The sequence below is a fragment of the Brassica rapa genome, chromosome A06 (assembly GCF_000309985.2).
Source record: "Brassica rapa cultivar Chiifu-401-42 chromosome A06, CAAS_Brap_v3.01, whole genome shotgun sequence".
Classification (NCBI taxonomy): Eukaryota; Viridiplantae; Streptophyta; class Magnoliopsida; order Brassicales; family Brassicaceae; genus Brassica; species Brassica rapa.
In genome coordinates this window covers 9,860,430-9,882,700 of record NC_024800.2, presented here as the reverse complement: position 1 = coordinate 9,882,700, position 22,271 = coordinate 9,860,430, and the positions used below count along the sequence as shown (strand labels likewise).

At 32.5% G+C, this 22,271-nt stretch overlaps 3 protein-coding genes and 1 long non-coding RNA gene across 4 annotated transcripts; 2 read left to right on the top strand and 2 right to left on the bottom strand.

The window, feature by feature from the left end:
- Positions 1 to 12: 12 nt before the first annotated feature.
- LOC117126070 lies at positions 13 to 1,671 on the top strand. Its single transcript, XM_033273443.1, has one exon. The coding sequence runs from the start codon at positions 13 to 15 to the stop codon at positions 1,669 to 1,671; it is 1,659 nt and encodes a 552-aa protein (XP_033129334.1).
- A 392-nt stretch (positions 1,672 to 2,063) lies between these two features.
- On the bottom strand, positions 2,064 to 2,593 carry LOC103873339 (uncharacterized protein At4g04775-like). The gene is made up of 2 exons (XM_009151755.2): positions 2,438 to 2,593; positions 2,064 to 2,366 (listed from the first exon to the last, which is right to left on the bottom strand). The coding sequence occupies exons 1-2, from the start codon at positions 2,591 to 2,593 to the stop codon at positions 2,064 to 2,066; spliced, it is 459 nt and encodes a 152-aa protein (XP_009150003.1).
- Positions 2,594 to 4,395: 1,802 nt separating this feature from the next.
- Positions 4,396 to 6,217, bottom strand: LOC117125942. Its single transcript, XM_033272947.1, has 2 exons — positions 5,731 to 6,217; positions 4,396 to 5,641 (listed from the first exon to the last, which is right to left on the bottom strand). The coding sequence occupies exons 1-2, from the start codon at positions 6,070 to 6,072 to the stop codon at positions 4,856 to 4,858; spliced, it is 1,128 nt and encodes a 375-aa protein (XP_033128838.1). The 5' UTR covers positions 6,073 to 6,217; the 3' UTR covers positions 4,396 to 4,855.
- Positions 6,218 to 17,157: 10,940 nt separating this feature from the next.
- Positions 17,158 to 22,196, top strand: LOC117125945. The gene is made up of 2 exons (XR_004448405.1): positions 17,158 to 17,779; positions 21,730 to 22,196. It is a non-coding gene; the product is annotated as an uncharacterized LOC117125945 (long non-coding RNA).
- The last annotated feature ends 75 nt before the right edge of the window (positions 22,197 to 22,271 follow it).

Genomic DNA, 22,271 nt, shown 5'->3' with positions numbered 1-22,271 from the left:
GAAATGTCGGCAATGACGCATAATTTCGATTACAAAGTTGTGAAATCTGACAGAAACCTTTGGTACATCCGATGCAAATACAACCCTTGCAAATGGAGTGTTCGAGCTGAGGGGTTATCAGGTTCCACATATTTCATCATCAAAAAATATGTGGCGGATCATACATGCGCTGCGTCGAGTATGAATAATGGTGGTCGGACAGCTTCTGCAAAGACAATTGGCAGTCTAATAATGCATAGGTATGATGGTGTGAAAGAAGGTCCCAAAACAAATGATGTCATACAGATTATGAGGATGGAACATGGATGTGAGATATCTAAGTCCTTAGCATGGGATGCTCGGGAGTTTGCAATTAGCATGGTTAGAGGTATTCCAGAGAAGAGTTTTGGAAAAATTCCAAAGTACTTGCACATGCTGAGAGAAGCTAATCCAGGAACGCATACGTTTTATGAAACCGATGTTGATGGTAGATTCAGATTTCTCTTCGTTTCGTTTGGCCAATCAGTACGAGGTTTTCAGACAGCCATGCGACAAGTTCTTGTGGTAGATGGGACATTTTTGAAGAGCAAATACAAAGGGGTCTTACTTGCTGCGACCGCTTTAGATGGAAACTCTAACTTGTATCCTGTTGCGTTTGCGGTTGTGGACTCAGAAAATGATCGTTCATGGGATTGGTTTATGAGACAGCTAAAGGTTGTTATTGCGGACGAGCATTCTCTAGCTTTTGTGTCAGACAGAAATGCCTCACTTTGTAAGGCAATAGAGAATGTGTATCCTCTTTCTCATCATGGAATTTGCATCCACCATTTGTTGAATAATGTGGTCACACATTACAGAGGAAAGGGACTGGCTGGATTGATTGCAAAAGCTTCTAAAGCTTATAGAGTCATTGATTTTCAGAAGCGATTCCAAGCTGTCTGCAATATTAGTCCAGCTATTGGAAAATATTTAACAGATGCAGATGTTACAAAGTGGGCTCGCTGTCAGTTTCCAGGATTCAGGTATGACATCAGAACGACTAACCCAGCTGAATCAATAAACTCTGCTTTGCGCACACCAAGAGAGTATCCAGTCATTCCTTTGTTGGATAGCATCAGAGAAATGCTGACCCGTTGGTTCTTCGAACGGCGCACACGAAGCAGGAAGCACACAAAACCATTAACTATTGCCATCGAGAAAAAGATAGACAGGCGGATTAATAAGGGTAAAACGTTTCTGGTTCAGCCAGTTGATGAGTACCGTTTTTTGGTTCGCGGAGATACAATCGACTGCCTGGTTGATTTGGATAGAAGAACCTGCTCATGTGGGAAATACGACCTACTGAAAATCCCATGTAGACACGCAATCAAGGCTGGTTTAACAGTTGGTCGAGCCCCATCCTCACTAACGGATGAAATGTACACGACTTCCACTTGGAGAACAGCTTATGAAGAAACTATCAATCCAATAGGTGTTCCGGAGGATAGTTGGGTTGTTCCAGATGATGTCTGGAATGCTAATGTGGAACCTCCTGAATCAAGAAGAGGAGCAGGAAGGAGAAGAAAGCGCAGATACGAGACGGTCGAAGACAAACTTCGTTCATCGCAAGGAGCTGAAGAAAAGAAGAGGCGCAGATGCAGTCGATGTGGCGAAGAGAATCATAACAGAGCTACATGCGACAGAGTGATTTAGTCAGTTCGTTGTTTTGGATTTTTCTTGCTTTTGATTAGCTTGTTTTTCATTATGGTGTTGGTTACTTGATTTACTCGTTTTGCTTGGTTTTGGATTTTTTTGTTCTTGGTTATGGATATTAGACATCGTGTTATCTCTCTTGTATTTTTACTAGCTTCGTGAACAACATGAAGGAGAAGAAAATTGTGAACTGAAGCTACTAGCTTTGAAACAACATGAAGGAGAAGAAAAGTATTAGATTGTGAACTGAAGCTGATAATAGTCAGCAACCGAGAGTCAACAAGAAGCCATCAAGTGTATTATAGGCGATCATAATGAAAACAATAATGCAATCTTAAGCTATTTTGAACCCATCAAACTCAAACGACAAGCAACCAATCACTGAAACTTGATCAGACAGTAAGAGAAGTCCATATTCCCACGATTGCTCCCACAACAACCATAGCAACCGTCGTAATCTTTAGCTTCTGTTTCATATCCTGTGCAACTCTAGCAATCTCCAAGTTCACCTTCTCTTTGAACTTTTCTGACATCTCAGCTTCAACTCTAACAATTTCGGACTTCACTTTTTCCATAACCCTTTCTTCAAACTTTGTAATCTCTTGAGCAACTCTCTCATGTTTCGCATCTACCATCCGTATCTCGTCAATCAAAGCTTCATCAATCCATTTAAATAGATGATTCTCAGTTTTTCTCTATAGCAAAAGAAACCAAAAATCAGTCAGTATGGTGTTATGTGGAACACGAAATTGAAACATGGACTTACATCTCTTGCGATTTGACATCTGTAGAATCGTCGATACCTATTCTCCGCCGTCGATGAACCAAAAGTGGTTATACCCTCGCCACACCAACATCTTGTGGGCACACCATGATTAGAGATGCGAGGAAAACGAGCAGAAGAAGTCGTCGAACTGGTCATTGTTAATTCGTTTCGAGGCTCACAGGAATCGCAGACAAAGAACCCTAATCCCCTTTTCTCTCAAATTTATTTTCTTAGGTTTCGACAACTGAAAAGAAAATCACGTCTTTGGGGGTGTGTGGATCCGGGTTCAGGGTCGGGTTTTAATAACTTTCGGGTGGGCCTACTGGGTATAAACCATAAACGGTTAATACTCTATAACTCTTATATTGACTGCTAAAATACTACACCCTAATACACAAAAATCGACATTTGACAACTGTAAGAAGACAAAATTTGAAAATACGAATTTCTATAACTCCAACTTAAAATCGTCTTTTGAATATACTTAATTTTTATTTTTTAAAACAAAAAATTATTTTTCTTTCTTTATGTGATTTAGGGTATTGTATTTGAAACCTATCTATACTAAAGTTTTTGATATAACTTCAAGCTAATTTAGGGTGTAGGGTATGAATCATAGTTAATGTAGGATTTAGGGTATGAATCATAGCTAATAAACGGTTTAGTGTATGAATCATAGCTAATAAACGGTTTAGGGTATGAATCAAAGTTACTTTAGGTTCTAGAGTATGAATCGGAGCTGATTTAGGGTTTACGGTATTTTAGGGTTTAGAGTATATAATGACACCCTATGTGATTTATTTCCTTAAAGTAATTCATAAAACAGTAAAATAGTAGAAAAACCAATAATTCCATAACAATAAGAGTAATGTAAGAATCAATTAACCATGTCTTAAACCCAAAGAAGAAACAAACTTGAAATCTAAGAGGATCAAGCTAAAAATCATGAAGTCAACCGAGGTCAACAGGTTTCACCGGAGCACGTTTTGGAGGCTTAAATGTAGACATCCGAGATTGCAAGACCGCATCATTTGCTGCTTCCCAAAGATCAAAAGCTATCTTGTGTCGGGCTTCTTTGATGTTCTCGTCGTTCACCAATGAGAAATCTAATCCAAGTAGATGGCACTCTATGAACTTCAATGAATAAGCACCACAATCATTACCACTCATGTTTAGGCCGCGCATGGGGACATATGAAACAGTATACTGTTTCACATTGAAATCTTTCTCCTCTCTGGCGACTGGACTGCCTTGACGATTCGTGGAATGAGGACGGCAAAAGCTTCGATGACCCTGTTGTTCTTCTTACCCCCACAATCGAAGACATCAATTGTCCGGTTCACAAGATTGACGCAAATAGAGATCCAGTGGATTTGGTTAACACATATAGGGATGTAGAGACGATCGACATCAACGCTCCATACTGAACCTGTGCTTCCATGATATGGAAGCTCGCCTCTTCCATACTCGAGAAAATTGTCGTCGATTTTGTACCCTCTCCTGTTTCCATCAAACTTCCCATAGGCCGTGATAATCTGATTACTGAACATACAGTTCAAAAATGCGACTCGGTCTGGACTCCACCGACGCAATGTGGTTTTTTCCCGAAACAAATACATCATGGCGTCCATGTCCTGAAAAAGACAATACAATTTTGTTTAGGAATGAGAACCAACAACAAAAAGCAATCTGCAAAATATTTCAGAGCTAAACTCACAAAGTTCTTCAACCAAATATTAGGCCCAATAATCCGCGAGGCTAACTCTGCATCAAATGTAGATGGCCCAATCTGAAGTACTCTGTAAAAAGAAAGCATTGCTGTGATGTTAGTGAAGAGGTAGATTTGAGGAAAAATAAATAAAACAATTCAAATAACTTACGTGGGATTCAATGTCCATTCAGTTAGTTTGGCCCATTTCTCTTCTGGAAGGAAAACTATTCGTAGTCTTTCGCTTTGCAACGAACTTCTATATCATCACTATCAATCAAGAATGGTGTTTTGAAGATCTGTGGCCGAAAAGAAGTCATTGGCGTAGTGAAATCAGAAGGTCCTTCGGACTGCTTGTCTTGAGATGGATCAAAACCGTCAACATTTGACTCTTGTGTAAGGTTACCCATTGTCTTATGTAAGTACTCTTGGGTCCCTATATTCACATCTAAGGTGCTAAATAAGCTGCCAAACACATCAGACAAATCTGCATCCTGGTTATGAAACACAAAACATGACATTAATATTTTTAAAGAAAGATTCCATCCACATCAAAACATCATCCTTACATAATTATTACACACAGCAAAGACAACATCATCCTTAAAATAATATTACAAACCGCAAACCGAGTACATGAAAAAGAAAAGCAACCAAAGACATGAAAATATAACAGCAACCGAAGACATGAAAAATGATCTACTTCTTGTTTACCTTTGTCTGAGACCTTGTCTTCGCAGCATTCGCAGGCCCACCATTGTGAGCAGTCGCAGAAGCTCGACTGCGATAAGGAGCAGAAGCCGCACTGCGAGAAGGAGCAAGACCACGAGTAGAAACTGAAGCAGGAGCTTCGGTAGAAGCCCGAGTAGGAGCAGGAGGACGACCAGAAACCGAAGCCGGAGCAGTGCAGCAGCAGCAGCAGCAGCAGCAGCAGAAGGAGTCCAAAACGGATCAGTACCACGAGTCTGAGTATTAGCAGGCGCACCACCCTGAGTCTGAGATGAAAGGATCTTCTCCTCTAATTTGGTAAAGCGGTCTTCAATAATCTCGCGTACCTCGAGGCCTAAGGCAGTAAAAGAAGAGTTAAACATACTCTGGATATAGGACTTCATTTCCTCTTCAAGATCTCTATATTTCTCGGTTGATCTTTGGCAAAGTAACCTCTTCTTCCTCGACTCCGCACCAGTATCCCGAAACCTGTTCTTCCTCTTCTTAGTAGGAGACACACGGGTGCTTTCTATTTCTTCTTCAATTTCAGTTTCACTTGTCTCTACAGCCGCTTCCTCATCTGAACCATCTTCCTCAGAACTGTACTGAAATGGTTTCACTGTTTCCTTATAAGCCCAAACATGCTTACTCCAGTCATACTTGTTTCGCTGCATGTCAATGATTAGATCAACTCTTTCATCCTTCATCTCACAGGCTCGAACAAACTCGGCATCAGTAATCACGTCTTTGAAATTTCCAGATGTAGAAATGGATGGAAACACATCTCCCTAAAAAAAAAAATTTAAAACAGGTTAAAGACACACCAATTTAAGAACTATGCACATCAATAACATCAATTAAAGGAAACAGAACTTACGGTGGAAGCAAAATTAGACTCTATGGTAATAATATCCTCATAGGAAATCTTAGCAGATCCTTTCCAATTCCTGCACCTCATGGTAGTCACGCCTTCTCTCAGTTTCTGACCCAAAAGAGACCCAATGTCCGGAACAGCTTCCATCAACCAAATCTGAAGTGCATACGAGAATCCATCTACGACATAACTGTTTTGCGTCTTCACTTTATCCCTAGCGTTGATAATGGAACTCACCAGCATATCAAAAGAGTGAAGACCCCACGGATATTTCCTCATCTTCTCGAAGTTCATCACGAGCTTGATGTACTTGTATGGGATCCACACCTTCTCATCCTTCGCCATAAGAATACCAGCAATCACACACAAATAGACCAACCGCAGCCTATCAACACGAGACCATGTATTACACAACTTCACATGAACCTTCCTGATTTGCTGAACCGAAATATTTTTCTGTCTCCTTAGCAACTTACTCCAAAACCCTCCATCATATTCCAGTCATCAATCTCCAAGTCGGGCTCGTCATTGTATTTCAAACCTGTGATGGCATAGAATTCTTGCATTGAAAATCTGAGAGGCCTCCTAGCATAATGGAACCACAACTCATAACGCTTTGCGGACAGAAGCTGCTTGCAAACGAAGGTGTGGATCGCTCTTGCCGAAAACTGAAGCTTGTGTACATGAATGGCCACAATCTGAGCAAATAGCGGATCCTCCGACACTTCTTTGTACTCGTCTGGACAGTACTTCGCCACCTTCGCAAGTATGGAAGTTCGACAACTGTTGTTGACCTTCTCAACTTGTGTTTCAGTTCCCTCTTTGAATAAGCATTTAGGCAACTGATCAATTGTCATACCTATAAACAATGCAAGAAACACAATCACTACAGTCAATATTTATAAACGCATGCATCATAATATAATTCACAAGGTAAAACAAGAGTTACTAGAGATCGGTTGCTACAAAAACAAATTAACCAAAAAAGTAGGAAATTTTGATAAGATTGAAGCCTAAATAATAATTCACAGAAAAAAGAATCGAAACTTATGACATTCAAAATCGATCTTAAACAAGCTCAAGTAAGAGATACAAAGACATGCAAAAAATTCATAAACAAACCTGAGGAGAATCGATTGGTTTGCTTGAAACTATGGCTGAGAGAGTGAGAGCGGAGCGGTGAGGCACGAGTTCAGTTATCGGCGAGGTACGAGCTTCAGCGGTCTTCGGCGACTTAATTGAGAACGAGTCGCGAAGTGAGACGAGGTCTCTGAGACTTCGATTAAGAAGAAGAAGAACACCGGCGGAGTATTACCGGCCAAAACGACACCGGCGACGGCGAGATCCCCTTCAAATCGTCCTTTTTCTCTATCGCCAAAGAAGGAGAGAGCAATTAGGGTTCGTCGAGCTTGGGGGAAATTTTGGTCGATTTTTTCCCTTTTGTATTTTTTTTTTTAATAATTAAATTAATTAAAAATAATAATAATATTTTTTAACATAATTAAATTAACAAAAACGTTTAAAAGATTAGATTAGGGGTTTAATTGGGTTTACAGAAAACATTATGGCATTAGGACAACTTATAATTCATATTATGGCAAAGGGACAATCTACTTGTCTTTTTATTCCATATTTCCAATTTTCCCAAAAAAAAACTTGCTTGTTGAATTTCATCTTTGGGGAATATATTATTTGTTTAATGATGATAAGTCTCTTGATAAATTGATATTTAGTCAGTCTGGATAACTATGTTGTAACTGCTATTAATGATAGACCGATCTAATATTACATATGTTTCTCCTTTACTGTAAGATATCAATCAGTTTTTGTTGGACGCGGTGGTGGTGGCGGTGGAGGATCAGTAAGGGGCCCGTGAGGAGGCCGAACAATTATGGGAGTTGGATTAAATGGGCCTGGATAGTCGATCATTCTCTCAACACTAAATGTAGCCTGCATTATAAGTATATTTTGCACCACCAACAATAAATTGATTTATTTAAACAATGACAATAGTAAGGGTCTCCAATAGTAATTAGTTTTTTTTTTTTTAATTAGGTAAGATAGCCAAATTCAGACAATTTTGGCAGACATATAAATTAAAAGGAGTTTAACAAACAAAATATAAAAAAACTAAAATTTTGCACTGATATATCTAGCAAACATTAAAGATAATTCGAAAATAGTGTTATTGACTTATTTCATGGTAAAAAATTATAGAATCTGAAAAAAAAACATAACCGTTTTCCAGTTTGACCAAATTTAGTCGTCAGCTTAATATTACTTTACTATCATAAGTTAACATAATATAAGAATTGAACATGTAATTTTATTGCTTACCTTGTCTGATGAATGTTGACTCACTTGAGTAACTTCATCGTCCTTCTCAAACCCTAAGAAAAAATAGATGCAGATGTAAAAAAATATATATATATATATATGTACATGTATATATTTTAATTTTTTTAATATAGTTGTATATTAATATTTCTATTGAGCAAAAAATATTATTAAAATTTTGAAATCCATATAAATCACAGTAGAACTTGGGGTATTAAATTGTTACCACTATTTATATTTTTTAAATAAAATAAAATAACAAATTTCTTATAATTTTCTTAAAGATTGTCTTGATGATGATAAATTGTAAACTTCAAAATGAATTTACTAAATAAAAAATGACTAAATTGCTAAAACTTTATGAGAAACTATCAATCACAAAATAATTTATTTATAACTAAATTAATATATTTTTAATATACCTGAAACTTTTTGCTCATATATACATATATTAATCTAAAAAAAACAGATGTTGTAGTATATTTAATTGTAATTCTTTAATTTTAATTAATGTATTATAGTTAGATATGAATTTTGCTAATGTAATTTGTGAATACCTGAAGAACACAATGGAAATACAAGCAACAACGAGATGAAAATCAACAACTTCATCCTTGTGGATGCACGTTTCTATGAAACGGTATTTGAAGGGACTGAAATTCTTTTAAAACAAGCTATGGGATGTAAGATGAAATAACAAAAATGAATATGCTTATTTTGTGATGAATGTGGAGAAGATGACTTTTATGGTGTCATCTATCTCCAATTTATAGTCTCTTTTCATTTAACCTTTTTGTTACTTGCACTTTCTTTTTGTAGAGATTTGCTAGAGTAACATCTTAAGTAAAAAATCTAAAAACATTTATTAAGATTTTGAAAGTGGAACAGTGTTTTTTTTTCCAAAAAACTTCTTAGCAAAATTTGTCCACTTTTTGCGGGTTCTACAAATATTTAAAAAACTTTTAAACTATAGAATATTTTAAATTTTAGTTAGTTAGTCTATCATTTAAAAAATAAGAATGAATAGAATAAAATTTTATCAATAAAAAATATTGAAATAAAATTATTTATATAGTTATTTTATAACGTTAAAAACAGAGTGGCGTTACATAAATTAATAAATTTCAGCCAATCATAAGTTGGGACAATGTAAAATACGACATAATTCGCTAAAAGAAATGAGATAATAAAAAAATTAAATTTTTAATGTAAATATAATAATCCTAATGTAAAGATAAATTAATAATTATTTAATATGAATTTTATATAAATATAATAACTATTTGTATATTTCTAAATGTATTGATGTTTTTTTTCCAATTCACTCTTAAAAGTAGCTACTATTACTATGTTAACACCATATAATCATATAATCGAATAAAACCAATATAATATACCATAGCTCTTATTTTTATTATTATTTTGTTTCAATATTCTTTTTCAAATAATCTACACTTTAACTATGTAAGCTCCATCTATTAATAATAACCTAGTTGTTATATATAAAAAAGATAATATAAAAATTTTATGTATAAAATTTAATCAATACTTATATCGTAAAATCAAGTATTCTTCACAAATATTACATAAATTATATTTAAAAATATTTAAAATCTAAAAACAATTATGTAAATTAATAATTCTATAAACTAGAAAATATTGAAATCTAACACTATTAATTTATAGAATTCTTACTTCTATGAAAAAACAAAATAGTTTAAAAAAATTAGCAACGAACATCTGGCAGTGACTTATCAAAACTGAAATAACTTATGAATATGAAATACAAATTGAAAAAAAAACAGCTTCTTTAAACTAGCATCAGACAGCTAGTTAATATTTTTTTACATAAAAGCATTTACATTTAAAGGTACTCAAAATATTTAGTATATTTAAAGATACTGTAAACTATTATGCATTTTCATATATAAAATTTAAGCTGCTTTTAGGTGATTATTATTTACTTCAATTTTAGATTTTTTTTTTTGTTTTTGGCTTTTAGTTTCTAGTTTTTGGATTTCAGTTTTTAGTTTTTGGTTTTTTATTTTGTAGTAGATTTTAGTTTTTTTTAAACATGATTGGTGATTTTAGATTTTATATTTTTTTTTTTGATTTTTGTTTATGTTTTTTTTTAACTTTTCTGTATATTTTTATTTTTATCTGAAGTTTTGATTAGTATTTTATTTAATTTTAGAAGTTGTCTATTATTTTTTAAGAACTTGACTTAACTTTACATAAAACTAGTTATAATAATTTACTTTATTTTATTGACAAGTTTTTTAAAACTGTTCTTATACACAAAGTATTATATTCGTTATAAAGTCTTATAGTTTATAGGCATGAAATAGTAAAATGTTGAAAATTAAAATTTCAAAATATACAAAAAATTATTAACAGTAATATTTACGTATTATTTTAATAGTTAACTTTGAATTATGAAGTTTATTTTGTTGATAAGATTAAAATTGGATGCCTCGACGGGCTCCCCGGCTAAGCTCCAAGGGACGATCATTGGCGTTAGTCGGATCCTCTCAAGCTCCGGATACCAGGATCATCAAAAAAAAAAATTGTACATGAACTATTGTGCAGTTCACTATAGTAAAGCAAATTTTTTATGAAGATCAATTTATTATAAAAAAATAGATTTTTAGTAGACCATGTGCAATTGACCTGTTGAATTAAAATTTCAAGAGTTTAATGCACACAATGAACTAGTTGAAAACAAAATTGATCTGACGTGGATTCAGCTGTGTTGAAAACTTTCACCCCATTGAAAGCAAAACAAATATGGGTCTACACTGACACATGTCACAATATGAAATAATATGTTTTGATTATAATATAAATTAAATATATGGTGTTTTTTTATTGGCTACATGTATTTTGGTATTTTTATTTCACCCCAATGTCTTAAAGATAGTTCTTTGATAGTAAATTTTTTTATTTAACTTTTTTCTTTATATCAAAATTTATCATTTTAAAATCTCTACAAATAGATATTTGTTTTATTTTATTTGGACATTAATTTTTTTTTGAAACAGCTTCAATAATAAATATTTTAAAATTTGATCATAATTATTATTTGGAAAATTTAAGAAATTAGAATTTATTTTTAAAATTTGTTCAAGTATTAGTTATTTTGATTTAATTAAAATTTATTATTTTTGTTAGTATATAAATATGAAAATATTAAAGAAATAAAAAAATGGGGTAAGGTGTTGAATTTTTTTAACCCACTACTGTAGAGATAAAATTTGTATGGACATTGAATTAATAGGTAGAAGAAAGAGTATATGATGTGGATTGTTAAAAATGTAAATCAAGGTGTTGAATACATATAACCATTTTTGATAGTCTTAGGTAGAATATCATTCACACTGTACTAATTTTATTACATTTAATGTTAGATTCAATTATCGTAGATATAATACTGATGCTTAGGTAAATACTATGCCACCAAAAAAGCGTATATTAAATTAACCAAATTTTGAAATTCATTTTTTTCTTGATAGCCTATGAATAGTAGACGCACTGTCATAATAAAACACAGATTTCTTACAAAACCTTATTTATATAGTGATTAGTATTTTTATTTATTTTTCCTAAATTAATGGGTAAATATAGAAAAAAAAGAAAAAAACTGAAAACTCATTGTAAATAGTGAAAACCTATGAAAACTTGTTTTTTGATTTTTTGTGTTAAGAAAATATTATTTGAAAAACTAGTTTCCCTACATTTTAGGGGATCCATTTTTGAAAATATTGATTGGATAAAATTTAGATTTTAGAAAAATAGATTTTAGAAATACATCAGAAAAAACCTGCTTGTTGAATGTCTATCGTTGGAGAATATATTATTTGTTTAATGACGACAAATCTCTTAATAAATTGATATTTAGACAGTCTAGTCATTTATAACTATGACATAATTGCTATTACAATTAATGATAGACTGATCTACTATTACATATATTACTTTACTGTAAAATATCAATTTTTGTTGGATGCGGTGGTGGTGGCAGATCATCAGTATCTAGCGAGAGAGGAAGTCGTGGTCTGGGAGGGGGTGGTAATAAGTATCCATAGTCCATCAGGTTGTCAACAACCGGCTACATATTTTGCACCACCAACAATTACTGATTTATTACAAAAAACAATTACTGATTTATTAGTTTGAAATAAAAAACAATTATAGATTTATTTAAACCATGATAATTTTAATTAGGTTTAGTTAGGTAAGATAGCCAAATTCAGATCCAATTCTGGCCGATATAAATTAAGAACTAGTTAAAAACAAAGTAATTGTCTTTTGCACTGATATATTTAACAAACATTAAAGATAATTCGAAAATAGTGTCATTTCATGGTAAAGAAAAAGTATAATCTAAAAGAAAAAAAAGAGACAATGGGTGTAATATACCCAATAAAGACTTAAATTGGTCAAATACCTATTATTGTAGATAACCCAAAAAGTAGTCTCTTTTTGGCATGGATCAGATGCAAATACCCCTACTTTATTGAAAATAGCTTCAGTGGTAGTACAAGACGTGTCAGACAGCAAAAGTGGGTCAGATGATAGGACATATGATAGACTGCTGGATAAAGAAGTGAATCGTACTCGTTATGATGATGATTGTGTCGGTAATTTTCTCCCTAACTGATACATGAACCATTATGTGTTATATTTGTTATTAACAGATACAAATGAGGTTGTCGGGAGACTTGGAGATGCAAGTGACAAAGACAAAAGCAAGGAGACTGGACCAGACATTCATGGAATTCAGTTCTCGTAATGTCTTATGTTAGACTTTAACTTATTTATTGTACTCTTATCATATGGTATTATCCAGATAAGTCACTGTGTTATCACATACGCGTATCAATACCAAAAAATATGATTTAGTGAACTTTGTGGATAATAAGTGCTTAAGTAGAACATAAATGTGAGTATTTGGGAAAAGGAGTATGATGATTTTATGAAAAAGTGTTAACAATGGTTGATGGCGTTAAAGCCCATCTGTTACCAACAAAACAAAAGGTTCACACAGTCGATAAAGGATCCAATTCCCTGCAACATAAATCATTAACAAACAAACTCGTGTGATAGTGAAGAAATAAATATATTTGCCTGTTGATTTGTTTGGTACAAAGGTGATTAGTCGCTAACTATACAATAGGATGAATAACTTTGTTGTTAGGAATTTGTTATCTTTTTTTAGAGGAGATTGATGGGCTGTTATATGTTCAAAAAATCGCATGTAAAACCATATAATCACTGATTATTGGTTAAATCGGAATTAAAATCAGAAAGTTAAGAATGTATATGTTTTAAATGTGATGCTTAAAGTTAGATTTAACAATTATTTGTCAAACTCAATTAAAAATAGTAAATATAAAGTACATAATCATGTACTAGTAGACATGAATTATCCGCTAAAAACAAAAAATTCTATAATATGCATAAAGAAACAAACAATCCTTAAAATCATAAACAAAGTCTGCAGTAGTAGACAGTGACCAACCACTACTTTGAGATGTCTTCATGAAATTTAAGAACCAGTTGCTTTGCGGCGTCTGGGAGAACACAAAGAGTGATAGCCTTACATCCATCGACGCCGAATGCTGCATGAGCTTCAATCAGTAGGACAGTCGTGATGGCTGCATTGGTTGGGCTTCAGTTTTGAGGGATTCCCTTACATCTAAAAACCGAAAAGGACTTCAAAACTGCATTACTTTCTGACAAAGCCACTGATTTGAGGATATATGGGCTCCAACTGACCATATACGGATTATCTAGAATTTACTTGACAGACACCTACAACGCGTGCACATAAAGACTGTTATAAAACAACACGGCAAATAACAAGATTAAATGTGTAAACACTATGTGTCAATCTTGGTTGCGGTTAAAATTATAAGTATCCATTACTAACAAACTTAGCAGGTAAATAATTTATTAACCCTAAACCAGTACATCGTATACTATCACTTCTTTATTCTATCAATCTTGTTAACCGCTAGACTGATACGTATCCATCAACGGATAGATTGGCGGCTATAAGTTGTATTTAACATAAACAAAGTATATGCATACTCTATCACCTCTATATTATAGCTGATAATCTAGAATTTAACAGGTAGATGAGACATTTTAGATATAAATTAACACAGACGATAACAGAAGCATATGTTAATATTTTGTATGGGTTATGAGATGATAAATAACTTATTATCTGATAAAATTAGCAATATTTGCTAGCACTTAACTAGAAGACTCTAAGTTTCTTATCAATTCCATACATGAAAAAGTAGATGTAACGGTTAATCTAGAATTTAGAAGATAAACAATACAATTGTTGGATATATAAACAATACATTCTAGCAATAAGGTTAATCTGATCTTCATGAGGCGACTCTCCTTAAAAAGCCAGCAAACAAAAACCAGATCTTGTATATTTTGTTAATCTTAAAAAGCCGAACAAAAACATACTCACCAAACGCGCCCGAGAATGGTGGATTCTCTTATGGCTAAGATCTTCCCAAAAGTTGACTTGCGTAGGAACTCCAATTCTTCAGGCCCTAGCGCGTCAATTATAGACTCTATTTTTTGAGTTTGTGATACGAGCCTCTGTCAACATCGAACATTCTATGAGGAAGAATTCGAAGTGAAAAAAGTAAAAGGATTTAGAGTGATAATCAAAATTGAGAAGGGGGACTTTTGGGGAGAGATTCGGCGAGTTGAGACGACTATTGATATTTTTCTGAAAGACATAAAGAAGCAAAATGGTGGTTGGGGAAATAATATTAATTTCTTTGATTTCAAAGAGACTTTGATTCTATGAAATGAAATGAGGTAACAAACCTCCAGCTTTTTTGTCAACTTTGGAAAAGCTTCGAGACTTTACATTGTCCAATATACTGAACAATGCCTTCTGCACACCACAGAGGGGCTAAGCATAATAAGAGTGTTAGGTTATAGAGGCAAAATGGTCACGAAGAGGCATTGGTTCTTTGCAGGGTAAAACACTAATATAAGCTCCATTTGGAGGTACTGTCACCAATTTTTGAAAAAAAACACCGTAATCATTTTCCGGTTTGACCAAATCGTCAGCTTAATATTACTTTATTATCATAAGTTGACAAAAAAAAAGAATTGAACATGTAATTTTGTTTCTTACCTTGTCTGATGAATGTTGGCTGACTTCAGTAACTTCATCGTCCTTCTCAAATCCTAAGAAAAACAGATGCAAATGCAAATAAATAAATATAAAAGAAAAAATAATAATATATATATAATTATATATTTACATGTATATATTTTTATTTTTGTTAATATAATCAAAGGTGTATATTAGTATTTCTACTGAGATCAAATATATATTAATAAAATTTTGAAATCCATATAAATCACACTAGAACTTGGGTAAATGGTTACAACTATTTATATAGACTTAAAAAAACAACTTTCTTATAGTTTTCTTTAATACTGTTTTGTTTAAAATAATTACTTTTTAAGAAAATTAAAAATATTTATTAGTTGATGTCTTGATGATGATAAATTGTAAACTTAAAAATGAATTTACTAAATTGCTAAAGTAGTGTTTTTTTTAACATACGCGTATTTTTTTATACATATATTAATTTGACACAGATGTTGTAGTGTATTCTATTTTAATTCTTCAAGTTTAATTAATGTGCTATACTTAGATATGGATTTTGCTAATGGAATTTGTGAATACCTGAAGAACACAATGGAAATACAAGCAACAACGAGATTAAAATCACCAATTTCATCCTTGTGGATGCACGTTTCTATGAAACGTTAATTGAAGGGACTGAAATTCTTTAAAATAAGCAATGGAATGTAAGATGAAATAACAAAAATGAAAATGCTTATTTTGTGATGAATGTGGAGAAGATGACTTTTATGGTGACATCTATCTCCAATTTATGGTCTCTTTTCATTTAACCTTTTTTTTTACTTGCACTTTCTTTTTGTCCTTTACACTTTCCATTCAACATAATCATTAATTTGGAAAAATTTGCTATATTAACATCTTAAATATAAAATCTAAGAACATCTATTAAGATTTTGAAAGTTGAATAGTATCTTTTTTCAAAAAAGGTTCTTAGCAAATTTGTCCACTTTTCGCGGGTTCTATAAATATTTAAAAAAGTTTTAAAATTTAGAATATATGTAAATTTTAGTCGAATAGTCTATCATTTAAAAAATAAGAATAAATAGAATATTTTTTTTATCAATAAAAATATTTTATTTGTTTACTTTATAACATTAAAAGTTAGAGTGACATAAGTTATATTAATAGTGATGCCATGTCATAGTGAGGTACAATTAAGAAAATCTATACATTAATAAACATCATAAATTAATAAATTTTACTAGTAGTGACCTGAGAAAATGTAAAGTACAACATACTTCAATAAAATAATGAGACAATGAAATTTTCAAATTTTTGTGTAAATATATATTCCTAATATAAAGGTAAACTAATAATTTTGTATATAAATTTTATACAAAATATAATAAATATTTTTTATATTTTTATGTCTACAGTAAATTTTATTTTAAGTTTTGTTTTATATTTCTAAATATATCGATATTATTTGAGAAAAAGACTAAGATAGCACCAAACCAAGTTTATGTTCCCAAAGTAGCACTCAAGGCTCAAAGTCACAAAAATAGGTTTCATTAAAGAGGTAAATATACACTTATACCCCTTGGGTTAATTAATCCAAACCTTAGGGTTTAGAGTTAAGGGGGTAGGATTTTGGAATTAGGGTTTAAAATTTTATAAAAAATAAATACTAAAATAAAAATAAAAATTTTAAAAACAGTTTCAAAAAGTATTTTTAAATTATAAAAATTAAATTAAAAAAAAAATTTCGAAAAAAAAATTCAAAAAAAAATTATAAAAATTTTGAATCTGAAAAATATAATCTGAAACTATAAAATTTTTTTTTTTTATTTTATTTTATTTATTTTTATTTTATTTATTTTAATTATTTTTGTTTGTTTATTTATTTTAAACCAAAGGTATTAGGGATATTTTACCCTTTAATGAATGTCATTTTTGTGACTTTCTCCTTCTAGTGCTATTTTTGTGACACAAACTTCAAAAGGTGCGATTATTGACAATTGCCCATATTATTTTCATTGTACACTTAAAAATATTTAGGTTTACTATGTTAACACAATATAATCGAATACAAATAATATAAGACCACAGCTCTTATTTTTATCATTATTATGTTCCAATATTTATTTCAAATGATCTACACTTTAAACATGTAAGCTCCATCTATTAATAATGATCTAGTTTTGTATTAAAAAGAAGATATTGTATCCATAAAATTTAACCAATACATTTACCGTAAAATCAAGTATTCTTCATAATCTTGCATAAATCATATTTTAAAATATATAAAATCTAAAAAAAATCTGTAAATTAATAACTCTATAAACTAGGAAAATATCAAAATTTCAATAATATTAATGTTACAGTTTTTATTCTATAGAAAACAAATAGTTTTTTAAAAAAATTAGCAACAATGACTTATCTAAACATAAATAACATACAAATATGAAGTATAAAAAAAAAACTTCTTTAAACTAGCATCAGACATCTAGTTATTAATTTTTAGATAAAGGCATTTACATTTAAAGGTATTCAAAATATTAGTATATTGCAGATACTGTAAGTTTAATTCACTACAAAAAAATAGTTATATTGTGACCAAATTATTTGTCACAATAAAACACAATTCGTCACAATAAAAATATTGTGACATATTTGTGACAATTTCATTGTGGTTACAATACGGTCGTCACAAATTTTGTTGGTAACAAAAACCGTTACAATGTTACGACCATTACATATAGTAACTATTCAGTCACAAATAGCAACCATATATAAAAGTAATAAAAATGTTACAATTACCAACTACAATTAACGTAACAAAGTTGTCATATTTTGTGACTATCACAACGTGCTAATTCCGTCTCTGATTACCACTGAAATATAGTCTCTAACCGTCACAAACTAATACTAGTTAAGAATCATCACTTATCCATCTTCATTTGCGACTCTTTTAGTTGCTTTAATTTTGTAATACTTTATAACTAATATATAGTCACAGATTCAAATTAAATTTGTTATACCCCATCTATAAACTTTTGACTTAATTAGTTAACAATTTGTCATCACGATTAATTCAGAATTCACTAAACTATTGCTTTATTTTTATAGTTAATATTTGTAATAATAGTGAAAGAATACAAAAGTAACTAAGATTTGAAACTAAATTAATATAAACAATTTTAAAAGAATATTATAATATCGACAAAAAATTATAATATATGCTACTACATTCAGCTTCCGGTACTGGGCTGCGGTCGAGAGAAAACAGTTAGGGTTTCCTGAATTTTTATCTTCGGTTGATTCTTGCACAGGAATCGAAAGTTATGGCGGCTAAGGCATACAAACTCTTGCAATGACACAACTCCATGATGTGTTCTCGATTGGTGTCCATCTCAAAACAATGGCTCTAATATTCTCTGCCTCTGTCTGACCTCCAGCTGATTGCCCAGTTCTTTCAAGATCGATCTCTTCCTCTCCTTATTAAAAACCCAACCGCGAGACACACATACCACCACAACACCAGAAACGAGGGTGGTGCTCACGGAAACGCACATCTCTCACTTTTTTCTATCTCTCATTCTCTCTAAGGTGGTGGCTGCGGCTATTCTCTTGGAGTATATAGATAGATATATATATATATATATATATGCACACACGTGTCCTCATTATTGATTATTAGGGTTATAAACTTATAGGTAATGGGCTGTAATTAGTTTTGAGTTTGGCTTAATGGATCGATCATACATAGCATCATTTATTTTCAATATGTTTCAGCTTTGAAGATATTATTTTCTAGCTCTTTTCATTTTGACATATGACCGATATCTAATAAGAAAAGTATATGCTGTTCATATCATTTTAAACACACATCTAAAAAATAGTGACATCTAAAATACATAGTAAATATAACCATATTTTAAATTAGTATGAAATGAAGCAAGTTTAAAAATATTGAAGTATATAAAAATATATACATATCAAGTAAAAAGAATCAAAACTATATTTTTTTTAATCACTGACTTTATAAAAATATAATTAAATCAATTTAGAAATGTTTATGTAAAAGGAACATAAAAAACATTTGTAAATCGATTTAATAATATGACGGATTTGTTATATTGTTCTGTTACATTTTATTACTATTTCTTTTGTCATCATATTGTCACATAGTGAGACTATATGTATTCCATCACAGGTTCGTAACTGATTTGCGACGATGTGTATTGTCATAATATTGTCACAATTGTTACGACTGTTAGTTTTGTCTCAATTTTGTCACTGGCTGTGACAAAAGTAGATACGATTTAAAATCGTAAGAATACTGCGACGAAAAAGCTACTCATTTGTGACACAAAAACAGAGTAAAAGTCAGATTTCTGCTTCAACGGATAGAACCATGAAAACCTTGTGTGATGATCAATGAAGATAACATAGAATTTAAACCTTTGATTAGAAACCACAGGGCTTGGACCCCATAAATCACAATGTATGCGTTCCAAAGGACGTGAAGAAACAAAATCTGACGCAACAAAGGAAAGTTTACAGCTTTTACCAAAATGGCATGAATCACAAACAGTCTTGGAACTAGCCTTATTGAAAATGATTGCCTAATTTCTAGATAGAAGTAGAAGAATATCCGAATTCGCATGACCAAGCCTCTGGTGCCAGACCTTCTCACAAGCAGCTTGCTGACGCGTAGAGTAGTAGGCCTGAAACTGGATATTCTTCAAGACGTAAAGATCTTTATGCCTGCGACCTTGAGTTATCAACTGCTTTGTCACCTTGTCCTTAACCATAACAGATTGATGATCAAATGTTATTTCACACGGAAAATCTGAGGTAAGCTTAGATACAGAAAGTAAGGACTTAGTTATTGCTGGACAGACAAGCACATCAGCTAACGGTAATATACCTTGTGGTGTGTGCAGTGGAACAGACCCGATGTGAGTGATGGGACGATAATCACCGTTGCCAACTATAACGTTGCCAAGATAAGGTTGAGAAGACTGCAACTGTGAACCATCATTAGTGATGTGAGCTGAAGCAGCGGAGTCTGGATACCACTCCTGACCATTGAACTGACTGTGATCAGAGAGCTTCATCGTTGTTAACGCAGTGTGAAGGTTGTCAGGTGTCTGAAACTGCTGATCAAAACGATTGTAACACTTATCTGCCGTGTGACCAAAGCGACCACAAATCTGACAAGTGATTCTTGGTCTAGAGTTGTTCCCAGAGAACTGTTGATGAAAACCTCTGCCTCTGGTAGAATAGGAGCCTGAACCACGACCACGGGATCCTATGCTACTGTATGAACCACCACGGCCTCTGCTAGAGTAACCTCTGCCTGTGTGAAAGGCCAGATGAGGTGTTGGCGCTGTGGACTCAGTGTAAATCTTCAACTTGTCATCAAAGTTGACAAGTTTAAAAACAGCTTCTTCAAAGCGAGCATCAGGAAAAGAGTCCATAGAGTGCTCAATAACAGTGGAGATTGATTCATACTCACGACCCAAACCATTTAAAGCAGCATAAATCATCTCTTGTTCAGACACAGGACAGCCAATAGAGTCAAGTTGATCACAAACACCTTTGACTTCATTAAGATACACAGACATAGTTTTATCCTTTTTCATCATACCTTGAAGCTTTCTCTGAAGATCTAGTTTGCGGGTCGCTGAAACTCGATTGTATTTCTGGCCAAGACTGAACCAGACCTCTTGAGCTGATGTAAGGCCATAAACCGAACGAAGAGCCTCTTCTGTCAACGAACCAAAGAGCCACGCCATGACAAGCTGGTCGGAGCGAATCCATCGTACGAACTCAGGGTTTGCCTCCTCTGTTACAACTTCACCATTTCTGACTTGAACTGTTGGTGACGGACGAGGAGATGACCCATTGATGAATCCTAGCAGGGACTGACTTGAGAGGAAAGACTCGAACTGTGTTTTCCACAAAAGATAGTTTGTGGCGGAAAGCTTCAACGTCACGCACTGAATGATACTCAGAGATGGCGCGGTGATCGCCTCCGGTATGTCAGCCATGGCTCAAGATCTACTTGCTGTGCTCTGATACCATGTGAAACACAAGATTTTGGAGATAGAAATAACTTTACTGAAAGAGATTTATCTTATTCAACTACCTGACAAAGATACAACGTAGTCTCCTATTTATACAAAGCTCTCATCCTTATCTCTAGTATGCCCTAACACATGATTGGAGCACATCGAATCTATTGGTAGTGACAATATGATGAGCTGGATTGGAGACCGTTGCAGTCAAGCCGTGCACTCTCCTATCTCGTGTACCGTTAACACACACGTCTTGACTGACTGTATTGTGTTTTGTCGCAGTATGGTGATGGGCTTCGCGTGACACTTTGTTGGGCTGAACATGAGCTAGTGTAATGGGCTCAGACTGTCTATTAACAATAACGTATTTAAAAAGTAACAAATTTGTGACAAATAATTTTTGTATCAAAATTTCGTCACAATAAGATCATTTTCTTGTAGTTAAACTATTATGCATTTTTTTATATAAAAATAACTGTTGTTTCTTATACCCTTCTCTATCTCTTGCTTATTATATCCTTTTTGCTTAGCAAACACTAAACCATCCTCTCAGTTGCTCTGTCAAACTGTCAAAGCGTTCTTCTCAACATTTTTCTCTATTGATTTCGTGAGTAGAAGTTTTGGATTTTGTCCTTTCTTTATTTTTGTAAGAAGTATTAAATCTGAGACTTCTTATAGTTTTGAAAATATAATTTCCCTTTTCTATTCAAATGACATGCATTTTTATGCATGTATAGTTGGATCAACCGATTTTTTTTTCATTTTTCTTAATACTTATCAGAGACACCATTATTATTATAACAAAGTTTAAAAATTTTTAAAAACTAATTTAAAGTGTTTACTATGAAAATGCTAGTTATATTACATCAACAATATGATGTTTACAATACTTACAGTTTAAAACTATTGAGAATTGTAGATGTCCAAGATGCTGTATCCACAAAATTATATCTACAAAATATGTTTTAGATAAGCATACTAGA

Excerpts from the sequence above, each read along its gene's own strand:
- LOC117126070 (XM_033273443.1), top strand. The coding sequence starts at position 13 with ATGACGCATAATTTCGATTACAAAGTTGTGAAATCTGACAGAAACCTT.
- LOC103873339 (XM_009151755.2), bottom strand. The coding sequence starts at position 2,593 with ATGACCAGTTCGACGACTTCTTCTGCTCGTTTTCCTCGCATCTCTAAT. Across the intron at positions 2,367-2,437 it reads GATGTCAAATCGCAAGAGAT|AGAAAAACTGAGAATCATCT; the intron begins GTAAGTCCATGT and ends CTTTTGCTATAG.
- LOC117125942 (XM_033272947.1), bottom strand. The coding sequence starts at position 6,072 with ATGGCGAAGGATGAGAAGGTGTGGATCCCATACAAGTACATCAAGCTC. Across the intron at positions 5,642-5,730 it reads AGTCTAATTTTGCTTCCACC|GGAGATGTGTTTCCATCCAT; the intron begins GTAAGTTCTGTT and ends TTTTTTTTTTAG.